We start from the raw sequence: 21,867 nt of genomic DNA on the forward strand, positions 1-21,867 counted from the left end.
AGCATTGATCATAAACAATCAGAACCATACTTTTAAATGGAATTAATCAGAGGTTGCTGGACTGAAGTTTCCAGCATCCTTGGTCATAGCTGTGAGGCCTATGGGAGTTGGAGTCCAACAACATCTGGAGGGCTACATGTGTGATTTAGATCAGCACAATTGCAAACCTTTTCTTTAGAAACTGCAGGCCTAACCAACACAAATAACAGCTTGCCCATAAGGAAACAAGCTCAAAACAGTGTGTCTTTCATGTCAGAAGTTAGAAATAAGTTTTATCATGACTTAAAAGTCTGATGAAGGCATTCTGTGGTGCCCAGGTGCTTTTAACCCCTTTCCCCACATGCCATTATCCTGTCTGTTGCTAGTTACTTCTTTGAAAGAATGGAGTACATACAGAAATTTGACATAATTCAAGAATAAAAATCCTTCCAGCAGGAGTGCCACCTTGGCTCCATGACCATGGGTGCCATGCAGTAAACATGGCCCTGGCACCGAAATTTGTGGGTGCCCAGACCCTTCACGGGCAATTTTGTGGGTGCTCAGTTACCCAGGACCCCAGCAAGTTGGCACTTATGCCTTCCAGATAACTCTGAACCCCCCTGAGGCATGTGGGTATAGGATGGTATATAAATTCAAGAAATAATAGTAATAATAATAATAATGGGTTCACGTGCTAATGGTTCACTCTTTTTTTTTGGATAGTTTATATTATCTACCACTTGTTTCTTAGTTGAACTTGTATTTTGAACAGTTAACCTGGATTTCGTTTTTGTTTGTCACAGTTGTGGTTCTACAAAGTATCTCTGTTGATGGTTCATGTTCTCTTTTCAGAGGGGATGGGGATAAAATTCAGTCAGATTTTTTTGGCTCAAGTCAGTCTTGCTACCTTGGCACTAACATTTTTGGTGTTGCTTTTAAAAGCAAGTTGAAAGCTTTAAATACATATTTAATTTTGATGTAAGAAGGCATCCTATCTGTAAATTGGCAAAACAAGTATACTAAAATTGTAATGTAAATGTGGAATGGCAAATAGTTAGCATTTATTAATATCTTAGAAGTTTTTGTTGTTGTTTAGAGATTCTTGGGGCTAAAATCAATCCAAACGGTTGCACTTCATGTTCCTTTAGAATGGTTTTTTCATCAGTTTAGAAATCTGACATACTACTTGTCAGAAAGAGACCTAATACTACTGCTAGTTCCATATCAGCATTTTGAAATAATGGCAGGGAATAGAAAATATGAACAGGGAGCAGGCTAATTGCACATGTAATGGGAAAATAAAGCTAGTCTGAACACGTTCTTACTACTGTGTTCATTTGCATATTTTCCTCATTTGTGCAAATGTCCCCGAAGAGAGAAAAGCATGCACAGACTTGTTCTAATGTTACATATCTATGCAGAGCATCGGGTTTTTTTGCTATGCCAATTACTTCTAGATGCATGGATATTTTAAATAAGTTGTAATTTTAATATTTACTTCTCTTTTTTGCTATAGTGTGGGACAAACATTGCTGTTGTACTTATGCTTGAATCTGAATATTTAACTTTCTTTTTAAGGAGATCATTGTGATCGAGCTCGCCGTCTCCAGTCTAAAATGATGACAAATTTGGCAATGGCCAAGGACCGTTTGCAGCTGTTAGGTATTACTTAATATTTTTATTTTGGAAAACGGGAAATGATAGTTACACAATGCATATATTTAAGAAACATTTATTAATCTGGCTTTTTAATTTTTGAAAGGGGTATCTCGGTATTGGATTTTAACTTCATAGAACCTATATACCCACTGTGACACAGATACAGGAATATTGGCAGAACCGGGGTCTTTTAGGGGGAGGGATTTAAAGGGGCTGTGAGAAAAACAGACTCAAGACTCTATGAAGATGAAGAACTAGAGTTCTGGAGTTCAGTTGGCTCTCTGAACTAGAGAATTTATTTGGTACCAGGGGCCAGTGTGGTGTAGTGGTTAAGAGCGGTAGACTCGTAATCTGGTGAACCGGGTTCGCTTCCCCGCTCCTCCACATGCAGCTGCTGGGCGACCTTGGGGTAGTCACACTTCTCTGAAGTCTCTCAGCCCCACTCACCTCACAGAGTGTTTGTTGTGGGGGAGGAAGGGAAAGGAGAATGTTAGCCGCTTTGAGACTCCTTAGCGTAGTGATAAAGCGGGATATCAAATCCAAACTCTTCTTCTTCTTCTTCAGCCTTAGGAGGATGCAAGTTTGTGTGGAACAATGGCATTGAAAGAGGCTGCTTAACCCTTCCCCTTCAGACTGTTTTTCTACTTAAAACCCAACCACTCCTGCTGCAACTAACTGGGCAGAAAAATGGATACATGCCATATGTTAAGCTGCCTACTCACCTCCTGGCATACCTCCACTCAAACCAGCAGCCTCCTGCGACTGGTCTTAGTGTAAGAGATGCGTGCAACTTGCTGCATGTCACATTCCTAAATTGCAGTAATGAGTGTTGGATGTAAGAACTTAAGTACAGCTTTAGAGCTGATGACTGAGTCACGCTAAAAAAAAATCTAATCATATTCCATGGCCATGACATACAACTTGTTTTCAATAGAGCATAGTAAAAACTTAAAATTAACATCATATAGCTATAGTATGTACTCTGTTAACACAAGCTTTTTAGGTATGAGAAGTCTGGCTTAAGTATCAGTCTTCCTGAGCTATAACTGTACCTCTTGCCCCTCCCACCTCCCTTCCATTCTCTCCCCCTCACCAGTGGGTTTCCAGTCCTACTCAGAGTTTCAGTCACAGGAGGAAGGAGATCTTTCTTCCCCACAACATAGTTTAAATGTAACTCTGTTTTTTCTGGAACGCTCCAAATTAATCTTGCTTCTTCTTGAGATGAGGGCTTCAAGTAATTTATTAGTCCTGCTGGTACTTGGCAAAAGTACAGAAGGAACTGAGTCCTTAAGGTGCCATAGGACACTGCTTTGTTTTGCTGCAGCAGACTTAACATGGTCATCCCTTGCAGTAAGTCTTAGGCCAGATACTAGCCCAATCTTATGCATATACTATGGATATGATTTAGATCACATGTTAGCATGCATATGCCTGTAGCTTAAAAGTAAATCTGATAATTATTTGTCTTATTTATGTGTTGTTTTATGGGAAAACTATAATTTTAAAAGAATTTTTATCGTAGCATTTATTGTTAATAAGGCTTTAGGTGAGTTATTGCCATTGCATAGATAATTTTGACATAGAGTGTAATACTTAACATGCTTTGTTTATAAGCAGCAGAAATCTATTTGAAACTTGGTGCAATTATGGAAAGAAACCACATTTAGTTGGGGAGGCTGATAATGGCTTCATAGTGGTTTTTTCATTTGTGGGGTAGCATAGGGCTCTGTATTGTTGTTCCATGTTTTTAATATCTACATGAAACTTCTGGAGGAAGGTATCCAAAGGTGTGGTTGCAGTGTCATCAGTATGCTGACAGCATGCAGCAGTGTGTTTTGTTGCCATCTTTTGATGTAATTGAGGCTGTTGAAACCCTAAACCAGTGCTTGAAGGCATTGGTGGGACTGATGAACTGAGGTTAAATCCAGGCAAGACAGAGGTGCTGTTGGTTGGAGATTCCTGGCTTCAGAAGGAGGATTACAACTAGCACTGGACAGGGTAACATTGTTCCCTGGAATGGAATGAATTCCCCCCCACCCCAGCCCCAGCCCCAGCCCCAGCCCCAGCCCCAGCCCAAAGATCAAGAACTAACTCACTTGAGTTATTTTTGGGGGGCTGGAAGGGACCACCTACTTTTAAAGTCACCTGATGTCATTATGACCCCTGGCGTGCTCTGGTCCATGGGGTCACGAAGAGTCGGACACGACTAAACAACAACAACGATGTCATTATCAATTCAGGTGACAACAGAGGCGCTCACTTTCAGCATTAATCATCTGATTGGCACTGATAACAAGCCCTTTTGAAGCTGTCAGTTTGCAGATGTGATCTGAATCCAAACCACACATGTGAAAGGACAAGTTCAAAGGGGCTCACTGAAAGTGTCAGTTGGTGCTGAGAATGGGTGCTGCTTGCCAAGGAACACTCAGGAGTGCATTTTAAGCTCCCCATTGTTCCTTTGCAGCTGTGTCTTTAGTTGCCTGGCATTGCATATGGTATCAAGTGTGGGACAGGTGGGCATGGTTTGGCGGAAAAAGCCTTGTGGGCCAAATAAAGCCCATGCAACAAAGTCTCCCCACTGTTGCTGTTAAAAGACCCAAGTTCTCTTGGCTTCAGTACTGACTGGGGGAGCCCAGGTAGCATTTGTATCCAGGAGTGTATTTTATCGACTTTGGCTGGTACACTAAGTAGAGCCCTTTCTGCAGCTGACAGACCTAGCCACAGATCTGATCCATGCTGTGGTCACATCTAGACTAGGTTAATATTGTAATGCATTGTATGTGGGGCTATCTTTAAATATAGTCCAGAAACCTCAGCTGCTTCAAAACATAACCACCAGAGTTCTGATAAGTGTATGGCAGTCAGCTTCAATTACACTTGTATTCATTAATGACACTGGCTCCTAATTAATGTCTCCAGGCACAATTCGAAGTGCTGGTTTTAGCCTTGAAAGTTCCAAATGATTTGGGCCCAAGTTACTTAAAAGGCTACATGCACCATACCATCCTGCCCATGCACAGATATCTCAGTCAGAGGACCTCTTGATGTATTCACCTCCTATTATGTGAATGACTAGGTGACAGGGAGTCTTTTGTGGCTCCACAGTTTGGACCTCTATCCAAGTAGAGCTGTGGTGGTCAGCTTTTCAGAATGTTTCAAAATATTCATTTGTTTCAAATTGCCTTCCCTGGATAATTTTTTGTTCCACTCACTTAAGGAAGCTGGAATGTTTTTGTGTTACTAAAATTCTGAGTTTGTATTTATCTGTGATCTTTATTCTTGATTTTAATGCTTGTTGTTTTTATTGGTTGTAAATCTCTTTTGATAGTCTTTGCCTGGAAAAGCATCACACAAGCATTTTAAAATAAAAATAGTTTAGAGCATGCAGGTGAAATCTCTCAACATCTTCACCCTCCATCAACAAGACATAGCCGTTTCCATAAGCCCTAGGTAAAGGGTAAAGGGACCCCTGACTGTTAAGTCCGGTCGCGAATGACTCTGGGCTTGCGGCGCTCATCTCGCTTTATAGGCCAAGGGTGCCAGCATTTGTCCGCTCTGCAGGCAGCTTTTCCGGGTCATGTGGCCAGCATGACTAAGCTGCTCCTGGTGTAAAGGAACACTGACACCAGAGCAGTGCACAGAAATGCCATTTACCTTCCCGCTGAAGTGGTACCTATTAATTTACTTGCACTTTGGGCGTGCTTCGAACTGCTAGGTTGGCAGGAGCTGGGACTGAATAACGGGAGCTCACCTCGTCGAGGGGATTCGAACCAGTGACCTTTTGAACGGCAAGCCCAAGGCTCAGTGGTTTAGACCACAGCACCACCCGTGTCCCTATGTTGGAACAAAAACTCAAGGAGGCATGTAACTAAATTTGACAAGTGTTAGAAATAACTGGCCTTACGTTTGGCTCTAGGCCTCTTATCGTGCCACTTTGTCTCTTGACGTATGATGAAATCATCAACTGGGGTCACCTTTTGATCTAAAGACAACTGGATAACAACACAAATACAGTACAGTGTACTTGGCCTGATCCAGCAGGCTCTTCTTATGTAATTGAAGAATGCATTTTGTGAGCCAAAACTGCATTGAAAACGGTTGCTTTTTGACAGTGGCTGTTTTTCTTTTCTGTGTGGGTTGGATTCAAACTTGCATGCAGTGGAGTTTTGATCATGTGAAACTCGGCTAGAGGAACAGAGACGGGGAAGATTATTTTTGTCAGTTTCTCCTTTCTTGTGTTGCCCTCTGAAAAGCTGATATCAGTGGCTGCAGGCCCCTCTGCAACAATGGACAGTGGCACTGAGAGCTGCAGGGGGAAAGGGGGATAGTAGAAAATAGCCATCTTTATTCCAGGATAAGCTTCTACTAGATCAGAATCACTTCCATCTGCAGAATGGCAACCCTGCACCCAATCTTTCTTTTGCTAAATAAAATGGGTGTTGACCCCTCTTTCTAAAACCAATTAGTGTGAAGAACTCCAAATAAGTTAAGTGTGTGAATGCTGCAGGGCGTTTTGACGAGTCAAGTTCAAGAGGCTGTTTAATACAAGAGAAACTATGTTACTACAGAAAGATAACAAATAATGATTGTCATAAGGGCTGGAGCGTTGGAATTGAAGCAGTATAATTTCTTGGAATATTTCTCAAGTACACATCATACTTTATAAGTGGCATAAAGACTTCATCAGTTTACCCCAAATCTGCTAATTGTACAATAATGCTACACCCCTTTAAGAATCCATTTTCCCTTTAGGATATTTGATATTTAGTAATGTAGTGTTGAAGTTTGAAGATGCTAATTTGATCAGAAAAGATTATTCTTGCTCAACTTTATTAATTGAAGAATTGTCTGACGTGATGTAATCTGCTGAAGCAAGCATTAGCTGTTAAATATGAAGTTGTAATTATACACAAACATTTGCCAATAAAGCGTACTATAAAGATAAGATCTGGCTGCAACGTGTACCAACTGGTTACAAGCTCTCGCACCTAAAACCTTCCCATGGATAGAGATACCTGTGCATACAGCATTGAAAATTTCCCCATCAATCTTTTACATTGTGATTTCTGACTAACTTGGTTATTGACTGTAATTCACAACTTTTCATAATAGTATATCATCTTTTAGATGTTCTTGTAGCTTCATAATATAGCAAACATAAGACACATGTTTTCTAACATTAATCCATTTCAAGTCAATCAAAGGCAAAGTCATTTTTTGTGTGATTTAGTGTACGTAACTTCCATGGGTTCATTTTTTGTTTTTTATTTGTCCTTCCCCACCCTTCTGTTTTGTTGCATAGAGAAGATGCAGGCAGTTAAGCAAATTCCCAAGCTGCAAATGGAAATCTGTAGTGACAGTACTAACCTGGTATGCCGCAATGGACATCTCCAGTCAGGTGGGTTTGGTTTTACCAGCACCTAAATAATTAGGGGGATGTCTCAGTATATATTATGTAACAAAGAAAATATGCAGTGCTAAATTGCCTGCTCCTAAATAATTTTTAAAATGCTTTTCTACTGAAAGGTTTCTGTAGTACGTTCTGTCCTCAAAATTGTGTTAACATTGCACTTGTTGAACTCCTTTCCTTGTACTTTAAAGTTCACCACATTTTAAATGAAATGGTTCCTAAGGTAAATCGTTAATTTTTAAAAATCACATGCTTTTAAAATGCAGTTTTAACAGTTTGAAAAAAAACCCCTGCGTTTTGTGAAATACCGTATCAGGGAAAAAAGCTGGGAGATTTCAGAGGCTGCTACAAAGTGATATAAGGCAAAACTTTATAACTGGATTGTTTTGAATTCTATTTTATATTAACATCAACCAAAACAATATTTGAATACACTTCCCGTTAGTTATTTTTTATTTTTTATTATTGGTCATTTCTATTTTGCTCCTTGATGTTAGAAAGTATGCCTAGAATAATTGTAAAAGGCTGCATATATGTGAAGGTTAATTGTGTTGTTAACTAGGAGAACTATATGTGAGAGTTGGTTGAAGTCATATATTTGGGGGAAGGATTGTAACCTGACATTCTGAAAGTATGCACTAAAAAGGAAAAGTGAACTTAAAACAGCAGATTGTGAAATGTTCATTGTTAGTTTTGTAATTTTGTTAAGTGGGGTAGCCTCTCTGCATACTAGCTAATTGGTCATTTCAGTTATTTTCGCTGTTTGTAGGACAAATGCTTTCAAATGAACGGATGCAAATATTGTTGAAAGCACAACTAAGCTAAAACATAAGCATGGTGGCTTAATATTTTTGCTTTAGAAATTTGGTATTTTAGATGAGAATCCCCAGAGATTTGAGGTGGAAGGGGTTTCCTCAGTTATTTTTTAAAAACCTGCCTGTTACTTTTGGGCCATAAATACTCTCTTCATTCTTGTTAACCATTCTTAAATAAGGCTTTGAAATACTACCCGCCTTTCACATACTTTTGCTTAGCTCATGTACACGGCTAGAGCTTCCATAGAATCATAGAACCTTAGAGTTGGAAGGGATCCCAAGGGTCATCTAGGCCAATCCCCTGCATGCAGGAATCTCAGCTAAAGCATCCATGACAGATGGCCATCCAACCTCAGCTTAAAAACCTCCAAGGAAGGAGAGTCTGTTTCACTGCTGTTTCACTGCTGAACAGCTCTTATTGTCAGAATGTTTTTCCGGCTCTTTAGTCAGAATCTCCTTTCTTGCAACTTGAAGCCATTGGTCCGAGTTTTCCCCTCCAGAGCAGGCATCCCCAAACTCGGCCCTCCAGCTGTTTTGGGACTACAATTCCCATCATCCCTGACCACTGGTCCTGTTAGCTAGGGATGATGGAGTTGTAGTCCAAAAACAGCTGGAGGGCCAAGTTTGGGGATGCCTGCTCCAGAGCATGAGAAAACAAGCATGCTCCCTCCTCCATGTGACAGTCCTTAAGATATTTGAAGATGGCTATCATATCTCCTTTCAGTCTCCTCTTTTCCAGGCTAAATATAGCCAGCTCCCTCAAGCGCTCCTCATAAGGCTTAGTTTCCAGGCTCTTGATCATCTTGGTTGTCCTCTGCACACATTCCAGCTTGTCAATATCCTTCTTAAGTCGTGGTGCCCAGAATTGGACACAGTATTCCAAGTGTGGTATTGCCAAATATCAGATGAATTTTAATTAGTTTTTGAAGGAACAGTATAGTTTGGTTCCGTTTAATGCAAGTTGTTTTACTAAATAATTTGAATCTGTGCTGATGATTGAGAATCAGTAATATCTTCTTAACAGCATCACAAAGCTGTTAAAGTTTAGAATAAAATTGTTCTTCCCTAACCATATTTGGGAGGTACTCTCAAGTAAGGATTACTCCTAAGAAGTTTTGCTGACTTCACATAACCCAATCTGGTCCCTGGTTTACCAGTGAGTTACAGGCAATGAGGTGAAGCAGGAAAAATTTAGAACACATGTTAATCTCAAGTGTGAATCCAGTCAAACACAGGTAGTGACTTATCAAGTTGTCTTTGTGGTGGTGGTGGTGATGAAGAGTTCTCTGCCATTTTTACATCCTAGGTCCTTGGAAACATGCTGTGATATTGCTGTGTGCTTCCAGGACAAAGTTCTGTCCTGAGTTGGCATCCAACTAGTTTTGCAGTTCGGTCTTCTTATGCTTAGAGTACCTTCTAGTCTAGTTTTGTGGTATGAGGATGTAGATAGAGGGGTTGGAGAGGTGCTGCCTACTGCAAGCCTGCTTAACTGGTTCCCTTCTTGGCTTATTTCATCTAGCCTATATACCTATTTACTAGAAGGAGTGATTCCAGCTGCTTTGAAATTAACAGTTATGAGGTTGCTTCTGAAGAAACTCCCTGCACCCCAAGAGCCATAAAAATTGTTGGTTAATCCCAACTCTCCTCCTCGGGCAGAATGCTTGATGGTTGGTTGCCAAGAAATTCCAGTTACTCTTGAATCAAACTCTCAGCAGTATTGGTTCAATCAGTCTCCTTTTGGAAAGACTCCCTGATTTTAGAGTTGAAATCACAGTAGTAGTAGTAGTAGTAATAATAATAATAATAATAATAATAATAATAATAATAATAATAATAATTTATTTATATCCCACCCATCTCCCATCTGGCTGGGCTTCCCCAGCCACTCTGGGCAGCTTCCAACAAATTATTAAAATACAGTAATGCACCAAACATTAAAAGCTTCCCTAAACAGGGCGGGCTGCCTTCAGATGTCTTCTAAAAATCTGGTAGTTGTTCTCTTTGACATCTGGTGGGAGGGCGTTCTAGCTGAAGGGCCACTTCCAGGTACTACTGTTGGATCCCATAGGATATATGTTCGTTATGTGGTCCTACAGGGTTCTTTTTTCTCCCCTCTTGTTTTTCACATTTACTTGAAGCTGCTGGGTGAGGTCATCCAAGGTTTTGTAGTGTGATGTTTCCAGTGTATACACTCTTGTCTCTCCTTGACAATGGATTTAGTCAAGGTAGTGGAAGTGCTAAGTTGTCCATTGGAATCATGAATGGACCAAATGATTGCCAACAAACTGAAGCTCAGTCTTGTCAGGATTTATCTACTGTTAAAAGGTGTTTTGTCTAGGGAACCAGTAGTCAACCAGTTCTGAATGGGAGTGCACTCCACTCTGCAGATTTATTTATTTGGGTGGGAAATACTCATGGTTCTAGCTTTAATACTGTTTTTAGCAACCCTGAAATCAGTAGATGTAACAATATTTTTAATTATAACTGGTTTTAGACTATTTTAACCGTTTTAGAATGTTTTTGAATTGTGGGTGCGTTTGCAGCCTTGGGCTCCTGCAGTAGGTAGGACAGGATATATTTTCATTTAACAAAAGATACAATAGCCTGTCCACAGTTATCAGTGCTCTGGCGACTTCCAGAATAGACAACTGCAATGCTTTGTGTATTTGGGACTGCCTTCTGAAGTTCAGTTAGGTTACTAGCTGGGATCAGGAATATAATGCTAATACCTAAAAAGAACTTCATTGGCTTCTGATCTGTTTCCAAGCACAGTACAAAGCCCTGCATAGCTTGTGATCTGTCTCCTTCCTTATCAATCTACTTAGGTGTTAATATGAATGTTTGAGGCCCTCCTTCAGATACCCTTGCCAGATAAGTTGAAGATGGTGATGATGGGAGAATTTTATTTATTGTGGTGCCCAGTTTGTAAAATTCTCTCCTCAGAGATTCTTACTTGGTGCCTATTTTTCTAGGACTATAAGGCACAGGACGAAGATTTGTTGGTTTTCCAGACTTAAAATTCTTTTTATCTTTTGACTTCTTAATGTTTGCTGCTGTTACTACTTCATTGTTCATTGTTTTATTTATTGTCCTTAACGTTTTGTGAAGTGCCCTAGAAATTTCAAACTGAAATATGGTACAAAGTTTTAAAATAAGTGGAGAGTGAGTCTGACATTCTAAGATTTACAATATGTTTTTATTTCTTTGCACTTTCAACTTTTACACAGTACACTGAAGTGACAAAAATGTGACTTGGTAAAGATAAAGCATGCTGGATCATGTTGGTCAGGCCACGTAAAATAAATAAGTTAGCTAAAGTGTAGTGGCATAGGTGAAATTATTTTTCAACTGAATTTCAGGATTATTTTCAGTTAAACATGCAGCAGTGTAACACAATTCAAATAATATGCCAATCAATGCAAGAGATGAACTGTATTTCACTCCTTGTGATTTTGTTGGCATTGTGTTTCCCAGAAATGAATCACAGGGTGTATATTGGACTTGGCTGACATAAGCCATATCCAGCTAGAATTTTGGCTGCCTCTTCCTATTCTAAAATCTTAACACCATTCAGATGCTGCAGAGTTGATACTTTGCTTCATACAGGTATAATGTAGTGATTAAGAGACTCAGTCCCCTGTTCAGATATTGTCTCTGCTATGAATTCATAAGGTGGGTCAGTCTTGCCATCCTCCGCTGACAATGTGTGGATAATAATACTAACCTACCTTACACTTTCCTATTTCTTATTTAGGATTGTAACATTGGTTTAGAGTTTTGAATATTCTAGGTGCTATGTAGATACCTAGCAATTATGATTATTCTAGTGGTAATTATAGTTCATCTGTATCAAGTGAATGAATGTATTTGTAGGATTCTAAAGACCAGAAAACTTATTTGCTGTAGTACTATATGTGATGGTTGACAGCTGCATGTCCAGTAGTGTTTAAACAACTAATAGTTAAATAGAATTTGATTGACTAATCTGAGTTTATGGTGGTCCAGGAGTGGTATTAATGTAGACTTACTGGAATTTTCTACCAAGCAAAAGCAATTTTTACATCACTAGTAAAACAAATATGAATATGACTCCTCCACTTTAAAAAATGATATAAAGCAGTACATTTGATCAAGATGTCACTCATTATTTTTAAACAGAGGATGGTGTGCAACTAGTTGTTTTGAGTATACCTTATATTGACATATCTGTGTCTTTCTTTTTGTAGAAAGTGGAGCTGTTCCAAAAAAGAAGGACCCATTGACTCAAACAAGTAACTCACTCCCTCGTTCAAAATCAGTGGCCAAAACTGGATCTGTGGGGCTTTCAGGGCACCAAAGGACACCTAGTTATAGTGGAATATCCAATTTTTCTGTACCTAGACAAGGAACTGTTCCCACAGCTTCAACTCAGAAGGTAAGGCAGTAGGCTCCATGTGCTGCTTGCTTGCCAGTTTGTCTTCATAACAGAAACATTACAATTCAAAATTGAAGAAATGCATGGCAACAGAGAGCTTTATTTCAAAGCTTAGAGTCTTTAATTGCAAAAAGAGTTTCTAAAGAAAAGTGCTACTTTTATTGTCCTAGCTCTTTTTTTGATTGAGACCATGTGTTAGACGTAGGCAACCGGTAGTGCTATGCCTGCTTGAAATCATTTCACAAAATGGCTCCAAGGGTATGTAGGTGCGCAGTGGTTTCATTTGTGATTCAACTGCTTGCTAATAGGAAACTAAAACAGGTGTCCATACAGTTGACTGTCCTTGATCATCTTTCTGCAAAGATGGTTGGGTTTTCCTCAGTTTAAAGTGTGTCAGAAACCTGCACAATTTGTTTCATTAGGGGATACTACAGGATAGTAAAATGTTGTGTCACTACCAAACCACTTCCTCTCCACCATTACTCTTAAAATCTTACACCTGTTGGTAGTCTATGTTCATTTTTCTCCATGTACTTAAGGAGAATGCTTAAAATAACTGTCAAAATAGAATATCCTGGTAAGAATTTTCAAGAGTCCAAGACCTCCAAAATATTGTTGCATGAGCTAAAAATCCTAACATACTTGTTGATTGGTCTGAACTGGTGGCGAATAACCAGGAAACGGAGCTTGAGAATGTGGTGGATAATCTATGCAAAAATCAACAGAATGTGTGGCAGTGATGATAAATGCAAATTTCTTACAAGGGTTGATTAGGAAAGGGACTGAAACTGACTCAGCCGGTATCATTCTGCTTTCATACAAATCTCTGGTGCAGATGCATTTGGAATATTTGTACAGTCCTGATTACTCCATCTCAAAGGATTTCAGAATGAAAAAGCCACCTCAATGATCAAGGGATTAGAGCATCTCTACCAGGGGTCAGCAACCTTTTTCACTGTCCCTCAGACCTTGTGGGGGGCCGCACTATATTTTGAAAAAAATATATGAATGAATTCCTATGCCCCGCAAATAACCCAGAGATGCATTTTAAATAAAAGCACACATTCTACTTATGTAAAAACACCAGGCAGGCCCCACAAATAACCCAGAGATGCATTTTAAATAAAAGGACACATTCTACTCATGTAAAAACACACTGATTCCCGGACCGTCCATGGGCCGGATTGAGAAGGCGATTGGGCCGCATCCGGCTCCCGGGCCTTAGGTTGCCTACCCCTGATCTACAAAGGGATGCTAAAGTGTGTGAAGCTCTTCAGTTTTTTTTTAAAGAACAACTAACAGGAGGAAGGAACATGATAGAGGTTTCTACATTTGCATGGAGTACAGGAAATTGATTCCTTTATTTATGGAAATCAGTATTAAAATATATGGTGATTGCCACTGACTTGAGATGTCTCTAAAAGGGGATTAAACACATTCATGATGTGTAGCTCTGTCAACCATAGTAGCAGTGGAGCCTCCAGATTTAAAGTCAATATCCCAAGGAACTGGGGGCTGTCCTTGTGTTTTTTCCCCAAACAATATTGAAATATTTTTTTAAAAATTGTTTCTTCAGGCTACTCCAAAAAATAATAGAGCCAACAAGCCTTCTACTCCTACAACTGCTGTGCGAAAAAAGAAAGACATGAAGGTTTTTAGAAACGTGGATAGTAATCTTGCTAATCTTATTCTCAATGAAATAGTAGACAGGTAAGCAACATCAGTGGTTGTCTTTAATAAAGACAGGGTTATTTTTTTAGATTGCTATGTAAGAAAAGTGGGTCCCCCCAATAGGGCAATTAAGGCAAAACATATTAATTTTTCTGTATGAGTTGATAGCAGAATTTAGTTTTGGGGGTCTAAATAAAACATGCAGGTGTGGTTATAGGAAATGAAACATTGAATATAAATGTGGGTAATTTCATAATTTTAATGGATTTCTTAAATGGCAGTAATGGTATAAAACTAGCCAGCTGTACTCCAGAGCAATGAAATGTCTATTGTTGCACTAATTGGTATTCTGTATCTGTTAGTGGGCCATCTGTCAAATTTGATGATATTGCTGGGCAAGAGCTGGCTAAGCAGGCACTGCAAGAAATTGTTATTCTCCCTTCACTTAGACCTGAGGTAAGCAATATGTTTCCTATCAGTTTTTATATTGCACCTTAGAGCCTTCTGTTCTTTGTATAAATGATGTATGCTATTTATGTTAATGCTGCTCATTTACAATTTGGGATTAATTCACATAATGTACCAAGAAAAGGATCAAGACTGTTTCCAGAGAAACCTTGCTATATTTGCATCTCTTCCTTAAAAGTAGTAATAAAAACCATGATTCTTCATTGTAACCCAGTAGGGTTGTGAATAATTATGACTATTCAATGGAGTGAAACTTATCTGGTTGCATGTAGCCCTCTTGTCCATAGTATCTATTTAAAATATTTATAAACTGACTTTCTTAGATCTAATATGTGTTCTATATATAGCATTGTAATATGTATACTAAGTAGTAGCTAATCACAAACCACACACTAGAGCTGAAATGCATTCCCATTCACCAAAATTTCCAAAAACTCTCTTCTATGAATTTTGGTGCTAAGTATCCACTAAAGAAAGGGGCAAAAATGACAGCCAAAGTATACAAATCTCACAGGAAGGAGAGGGGGCATTAGGTTGCAAACCTGCTGATCACACACAACTTCAAATTCTGATAAACATAGATTGAAACACTATAAAGTTAAATATATACTGTTATGCTGACATAATGCAAGTCCAAAATTATTATTTAAAGGTAAGGGTACCCCTGACTATTAGGTCTAGTTGCAGTCGACTGTGGGGTTGCGCGCTCATCTCACTCTATAGGCCGAGGGAGCCGGCGTTTGTCCGCAGACAGCTTCCAGGTCATGTGGCCAGCATGACTAAGCCGCTTCTGGTGAACCAGAGCAGCTCACGGAAACGCCATTTATCTTCCCACCAGAGCGGTACCTATTTATCTACTTGCACTTTGACGTGCTTTCAAACTGCTAGGTGGGCAATGGGAGCTCACCCCGCCATGGGGATTCGAACCGCTAACCCTAGGTTCTGTGGTTTAGACCACAGCGCCACCCACGTCCCTAAATAATTATTTGGCCAACATATTAATAAATATCTTTCTATGTTTAGGTATCTAATATAACTACAGCCACTGGATACAACCTGCAGTGTGTGTCAGCAGAAGGAAGCTTGCAGATTATTTCTTCTTCCCTCCCCCCTCCCTCCTGCAGCACCCTGTCACCCTCTCCTGGAGCTAGGGGGGCAGGCAACTACTTAATAGTATGGGATGTGTCATACAGGTAGTAATGGGTGGGAGAAATCACCCTTAATTGTGTAGAGGAATCTTGGACCAGTGGAGCTCTATTGGTGCAAGATTCTTCAACTCAGTTTCATGTGATTCCCCCGCGCCCCTCCCATTATAGCTTTGCATGAAAGAGCCAATGACGCTGTGAAGAGAGTTAACCTGGCCCTGGAAAAAATGTCCAGCAGTTATGGGCCATTGGAGAATATCCCTTTCCTGGGCAAGGTACTGGAGAGAGAGTAAAGGCTGGTCAACTCTAGATACTCTTGGATGAAACTGGCTTTGTTGATCCATTTCAGTTAGGCTATAGGCCTTATTTTGGGACAGAAGCTGAAATGTATTGATTTATTACGTCACAGACCAGAAATACAAGGAACAGAAAATGTTCATGGTCACCCTGTGGGATGACCTTTCTAAGGGGGCGGGTGCAATGTTAATTTGCTTGGGTCTTTCTGACGTTTGATGCCATTATCCATAGTATCTTCTGCGTCTGAGTTGCTTATTGGAGGAACTATTTGGCAGTGGAACTTTCTGCTGAGTAGCTGGCTGATAATACAACAAAACACACACTTTTTGTAAGATAAATGCTCTGACAATAGATGAGGAAGAGCAGAATGCTGGAATTGATGGTTTGAAAATAGGTGGACCTGCATAGAGGAATATTTTTTAAAAACTTGTCCAACTCTGGGCTACATACAGATCACTTCTGTTGTGTTACAGCTAGATGATCCAAAGCTATTCAAGCTAAAACCCTGTCCTTCTTTCCTTTCCTTTTTTCTTCTTTGATAGGGCCTGCCCTGGCCATCCCCCTCCCCTCTTGTTCTCTTTCCCTATGCTTACTCTACTGCTGATATTAAGTTGCAAGACTGGGTTGAGATAGCAGGTCTTCCAGTGGTCTGGATGACCTGTCTTTTTTTGAAAGTTATATATTTTAAAGAAACATCAGTGTTAAATGTATGTGTAGATACTGCCAGTTTCTATATAACCTTATGCTTGTTTACAGTCACAAAACTGTATGTAACTCAGCTATTCTTTCAGCTGTTTACAGGGCTTAGGGCTCCTGCACGTGGATTGTTGTTGTTTGGCCCACCAGGAAATGGAAAGACGATGTTGGTGAGAAATCTGTTTTGCACTCTAGCATGTTGTTCAGCTCAGCTTTTTGAGAACTTTCCACATTTGCTTTCTCTTTTTATGAAAGAAAGGTTTTGAATAATCTCTTTGAAATAGGAAAATATTTTAATGTTGGGCTGTTTGCACTCTGCTTGGAAGAATACTGTGAATTTTACAATATCTTATGAGGAAAGTACAGATAACTTACATCTTACACTTATTTAGGCTATCACAGCTTTGAGGGAGTGGGTGGGTAAATTAACTTATGCTTGGAGAGATGGCCCTAGATGGTTTGAAGTGGATTTGGTGCTTGGTATTAACATGCAAATACTCTCTTAAGTTAAGAGTAGGAATGAGCTGTATACTGTTATGGAATAATAATAATAATAATAATAATAATAATAATAATAATAATTTTTATTTATATCCCGCCCTCCCTAACCGAAGCCGGGCTCAGGGCGGCTAACAACAATAAAACAGTACAAAAGTACAGCACAAACAACTCTAAAATCATTCATTATAAAATTAATTAAACAATGCTTTTCTTGGTCTGCTTTCAGTAAATTGGCATTTCTTTTTTTCTTTTTCTTATTAAAAAAGCTTGTATAAGATGATGCATTGTGGTGCATCGGGATTTGTAAAACTGTTTTCAGTTTATTTCCTAATACTTTATGAAGAAAATAAAAAATGAAGTGGAAAATTTTGCTTCATAAACTCATGTTATCCCAAATCCAATAGAGGAAGTTGGTTCATATTCCAGTTTTAATAGTTTATATATGAATCTCACTGTACAGTGGTTGACAGCCTCAGATTAGCTGCATACAGTTTTTATGAATAAATTTGAAGAGATAAAGCATTTGAAAACTCAGTTGACTACCTTGGCAGACATGTCACACTTTTAGGGAATGACATGCTATATATTGCTAAATCAATAATAGACTTTGGATTTTCCATAACTGTACTGTACTATTTCTTGCACATTTAGTAAGAATACTGTAAACCTTTTATGTGGTAGTCCTCACTTGGCATTTTTTCTTATTCAAGGCCAAAGCCGTGGCTGCAGAATCAAATTCAACTTTCTTTAACATAAGTGCTGCAAGTTTAACGTCAAAATATGTAAGTAGAAGTTGTATATTCTAGTTGTACACTTTTGAAAAATACCTGGGGTTCTTGATAATGTAGGTTTGGCTCAAAAAATGTAACTGACACCTGGGCTTTTTAGGAGCATTTGACAATGAAAAGTTGCTATAAACACATATTTCTAAATAAATGTGAAGAGGCAATCACTTAAATTTCACTGCAACTTGTTAAAACCTATGACAAAGTTATTGGCTTGGATCCTAACTAAGTTCACAGAAGGAAAGTTTCTCACGTGCATTTCCCCTGCAGCTACGTACACCCCCAGAAATCATGTTTGTAAGGTTGGGGGTGAAAGACGAGAGCACAAAATATGGTCTGAAGTTCAACATCAAAAAAACTAAGATCATGGCCACTGGTCCCATCACCTCCTGGCAAATAGTAGGAGAATAAATGGAGACAGTGAGAGATTTTACTTTCTTGGGCTCCATGATTACTGCAGATGGTGATAGCAGTCACGAAATTAAAAGACACCTGCTTCTTGGGAGAAAAGCAATCTCAAACCTAGACAGCATCTTAAAAAGCAGAGACATCACCTTGCCAACAAAGGTCCGTATAGTTAAAGCTATGGTTTTCCCAGTAGTGATGTATGGAAGTGAGAGCTGGACCATAAAGCAGTCTGATCGCCGAAGAATTGATACGTTTGAATTATGGTGCTGGAGGAGACTCTTGATAGTCCCATGGACTGCAAGAAGATCAAACCTATCCATTCTGAAGGAAATCAGCCCTGAGTGCTCACTGGAAGGACAGATCCTGAAGCTGAGACTCCAGCACTTTGGCCACATCATGAGAAGAGAAGACTCCCTGAAAAAAACCCTCATGTTGGGAAAGATGGAGGGCACAAGGAGAGGGGGACGACGGAGGATGAGATGGTTGGACAGTGTTCTCGAAGCTACTAACGTGAGTTTGTCCAAACTGCAGGAGGCCTTGGAAGACAGGAGTGCCTGACATGCTCTGGTCCATGGGGTCATGAAGAGTCAGACACCACTAAACGACTAAACAACAACACAAAGGTTGTGGAAATCCTTTTGAACAATGTGAGATGTGGCAAGGGGGCCTGTTGGGGGGCAGTGCCCCCAAAGTGAATGGACTTTTGTCCAATTTTGGCACAAGATTTGAGTAATTTCCGCTTGCCAAGCAGATACCCCACCTACAAACTCCAGGAAGGCCTCCTGAGCTGCCAGAGAAGGTTTTTGAGGAGTGCAAAAGCAGGAAAGCCCAGGTGTTTTCCTTCCATGCACTTCCTTAAATTGATTGTGTTGGGATCTAAACCACTGACTTTAGGTTTTTATTCAGGAAGGCAGATAACATCTATCGCAAGTACCAGCACTGGGTTGGTGTCAAAATTTGGTCTTGGTCTTATTTTATATAAATGAAAAGGATGAGAATGAACCATATTAACAAACTGTTTTTCTGAAGTAGATGCCTTATCTTCTTTTTAGGTTGGTGAAGGGGAGAAACTCGTGCGTGCTCTTTTTGCAGTAGCCAGAGAACTTCAACCTTCTATAATTTTTATAGGTAAAACTTTAGCATTTGTGTATTTAAAAAAGTAAAGCAGTTTCAAACTTTAACTCGTAAAGCAACCTAATGTTGTGATCAGGAAAAGCTGCATCATAAGCTATTGTCCATTTATTGGATTTGTTTTATAATTTAAGTAAGTAGGATGTTTACAGAACTACCAGTATTATATTGGAAGCTGCTCTGTGAATATATATTAAAAAGTCTGGTATTGATGTACTGAAGACAAAAAAAGACTTATGCATGCGCGTTCTCAAATACATTATTAACTTCATGGCTCTCAATAATAGATTTTGAATAAAATACAAGTTATTTTACTTACTTCAGTTATATTATTATAGGAAATGTTATAATGTTGCCACTTTCAATTTTTAGATGAAGTGGATAGTCTCTTATGTGAAAGAAGAGAAGGTGAACATGATGCTAGTAGACGTTTAAAAACGGAATTTTTAATAGAGTTTGATGGTGTAAGTATTAGCTTTGGTATGAAGCTACATCAATGCATACCGATTTGTTGTGTTTAAACTGTGGATTATCCCTTTTATACTTAGTACTTTTTAATCCTGAAGAGCAAATAGAGAAGGGACAAGGAATATTTTATTGGGGAAAAGGGAACTGTTTTCTTTTCCTATTTTGCTGAACTCCAAGTGTTGTCCAAAGTGGTGGCTGGTAAACTGGTGCAATATGAAGTCATGAAAACCAGTGAAGTTGTTTGCATTTTTATAATATGGAACACTAAGCAAAGTTATTGCATAGCAAAAATTAAGAGTTTACCAATCTATAACATTAAGCTTTTTCAGGTAACTATTTTGTGGCAGTATTAATTTCCAATTTCTAAATATTTAAGCTTTGCTTTTTTGGAAAAAAATAGGTACAGTCTTCAGGAGAAGATCGAATACTTGTAATGGGAGCAACTAACAGGCCACAAGAGCTTGATGATGCTGTTCTCAGGTACTTTAAAACATGTGTTATTAACAGCTGTACATAGTGAGGGTTGGCATAGTAGGTATTCTTGATCATTCACTTGGTATGTGTTGGGTTCCAGTATTTCAAAGAATAATTTAGGGTGTGTTTGTGCACAGAATTATTGGAATCTGCACTGTAGATGTGGTATCACACAGGGGAATTATTGAAAATATTTCATAGCTGCTTGGAATGTTTTTAATAGGAATAAAACGATCTTACAATTTTCCTTTGAAAATGTATGAGACATAGGGTTAAATCTAAAGGTGCCTTTCCAATTACAGAAAGTCCTATTGCTTCTGCTAATGTATGGGAGGATGTGATTCTTTTTCTCCAAATCCCTCCTTTCCATGCCACATCCCATACTGTTTTCCGAATATTCTGCAGGGTCACCCGGGTCCCCTAGAGCAGGTTTGTGGATCTGTAGAAGGACAAAAATCTCCTGTTCTGGTAGCAGGTGCAGAAAGTGACCCTTCCATGAGCAAAACTCTTTGTTCATGTATCATAGGATCCAACCTATGTGATTATTAAAATCTGTTTTGTATACCTTTGGGGCCCCTTTCTTGAATGCTAGCATTTAAATATTGGTGGCTGGGAATGATGCTACCTCATTAGCAACTTTCCTTGTGGACATGGGGCTGTTTTTCAGGGTGACTTAACACATCAAATGGCACAGCTGAGATAATGAGGGCCAGAAGGTGATGGGGATGAAGCTAGCTCTTTAGCAAAGGATATAGGCTGCTGTAGGTAGTACAAATTTACTGTTAGAAAATATTGAAACAATTTGAGCTGAATAATAATAAGGACTGGGAGATGTACAGGTCAGTCTTGACTGCCATCTGTACAGGCATTGTGTATTGGATTTGCTAAAACAACAATGTACAAATTATAAGCTTTCTAAAATAAGGGATTCCGCCCCCCCCCCCTTTACTGGCTGCTTCATTTAATAGACAGTTGCATTTTTCAGGCATCAGATGCTATTGAACACCTCTGTAATGTCATATGACATATTTTAGCCAAAAATATATCTGTGAAAACAGTGCATTTATTAAAAATATTCATGTGTAGTTGTAGTTTTAAGCTATTTTTAGTATCCTCTTACTACAGAAATTCTTCTTTCATACCCTCAGAGTGTGATGTTTGTGCTTCAATTGTGGCATGATATAGAAAATGGGCTTTTTACATACCATGCTTCCCTAATCATAGTTTCTGTATCAATATTTGTGTTTTCAGGCGATTCATCAAACGAGTGTATGTATCATTACCAAATGAAGAGGTATGTAGCTTGTGATTGCATTTTGTACACAAGACTGCCCCACTGCTTGTTTTTGGTGCAAATTTGTGATAGATTGAAATCTTTCGTATAATTGCTACAAACATGAATTTTCAGTGAGCATGGTTTATAAAAGAGTTTACAGCATAGAATACATCCTTCCAGCTCACAATCTGCTTGTCTTTTCACATTTTTGAAAATCTAAGCTTTCAGTAAAAAGGATTTCAAGTCATATGGAGGAAAAATCTTAATCAG

At 39.0% G+C, this 21,867-nt stretch overlaps 1 protein-coding gene across 5 annotated transcripts in view; it reads left to right on the top strand.

The window, feature by feature from the left end:
• Positions 1 to 21,867, top strand: part of SPAST (spastin) — a 36,496-nt gene that overhangs the window by 6,546 nt on the left and 8,083 nt on the right. For 3 of the 5 annotated variants that reach the window (XR_014562520.1, XM_083732460.1, XM_083732459.1), the window contains exons 3-13: positions 1,558 to 1,641; positions 6,941 to 7,036; positions 12,090 to 12,277; positions 13,854 to 13,987; positions 14,311 to 14,404; positions 16,650 to 16,724; positions 17,766 to 17,837; positions 19,301 to 19,376; positions 19,752 to 19,843; positions 20,248 to 20,327; positions 21,573 to 21,615. Coding sequence is in view for 4 of the 5 variants with exons in the window: in XM_083732460.1 (XP_083588586.1) it covers positions 1,558 to 1,641; positions 6,941 to 7,036; positions 12,090 to 12,277; positions 13,854 to 13,987; positions 14,311 to 14,404; positions 16,650 to 16,724; positions 17,766 to 17,837; positions 19,301 to 19,376; positions 19,752 to 19,843; positions 20,248 to 20,327; positions 21,573 to 21,615 (1,034 nt within the window). In the remaining variant the exon portion in view is untranslated. The remainder of the gene's footprint in view (positions 1 to 1,557; positions 1,642 to 6,940; positions 7,037 to 12,089; positions 12,278 to 13,853; positions 13,988 to 14,310; positions 14,405 to 16,649; positions 16,725 to 17,765; positions 17,838 to 19,300; positions 19,377 to 19,751; positions 19,844 to 20,247; positions 20,328 to 21,572; positions 21,616 to 21,867) is intronic. The other 2 variants (XM_083732461.1, XM_083732462.1) reach the window with 1 other exon arrangement.

This window comes from Podarcis gaigeae (assembly GCF_964106915.1).
Source record: "Podarcis gaigeae genome assembly, chromosome: 3".
Lineage (NCBI taxonomy): Eukaryota > Metazoa > Chordata > Lepidosauria > Squamata > Lacertidae > Podarcis > Podarcis gaigeae.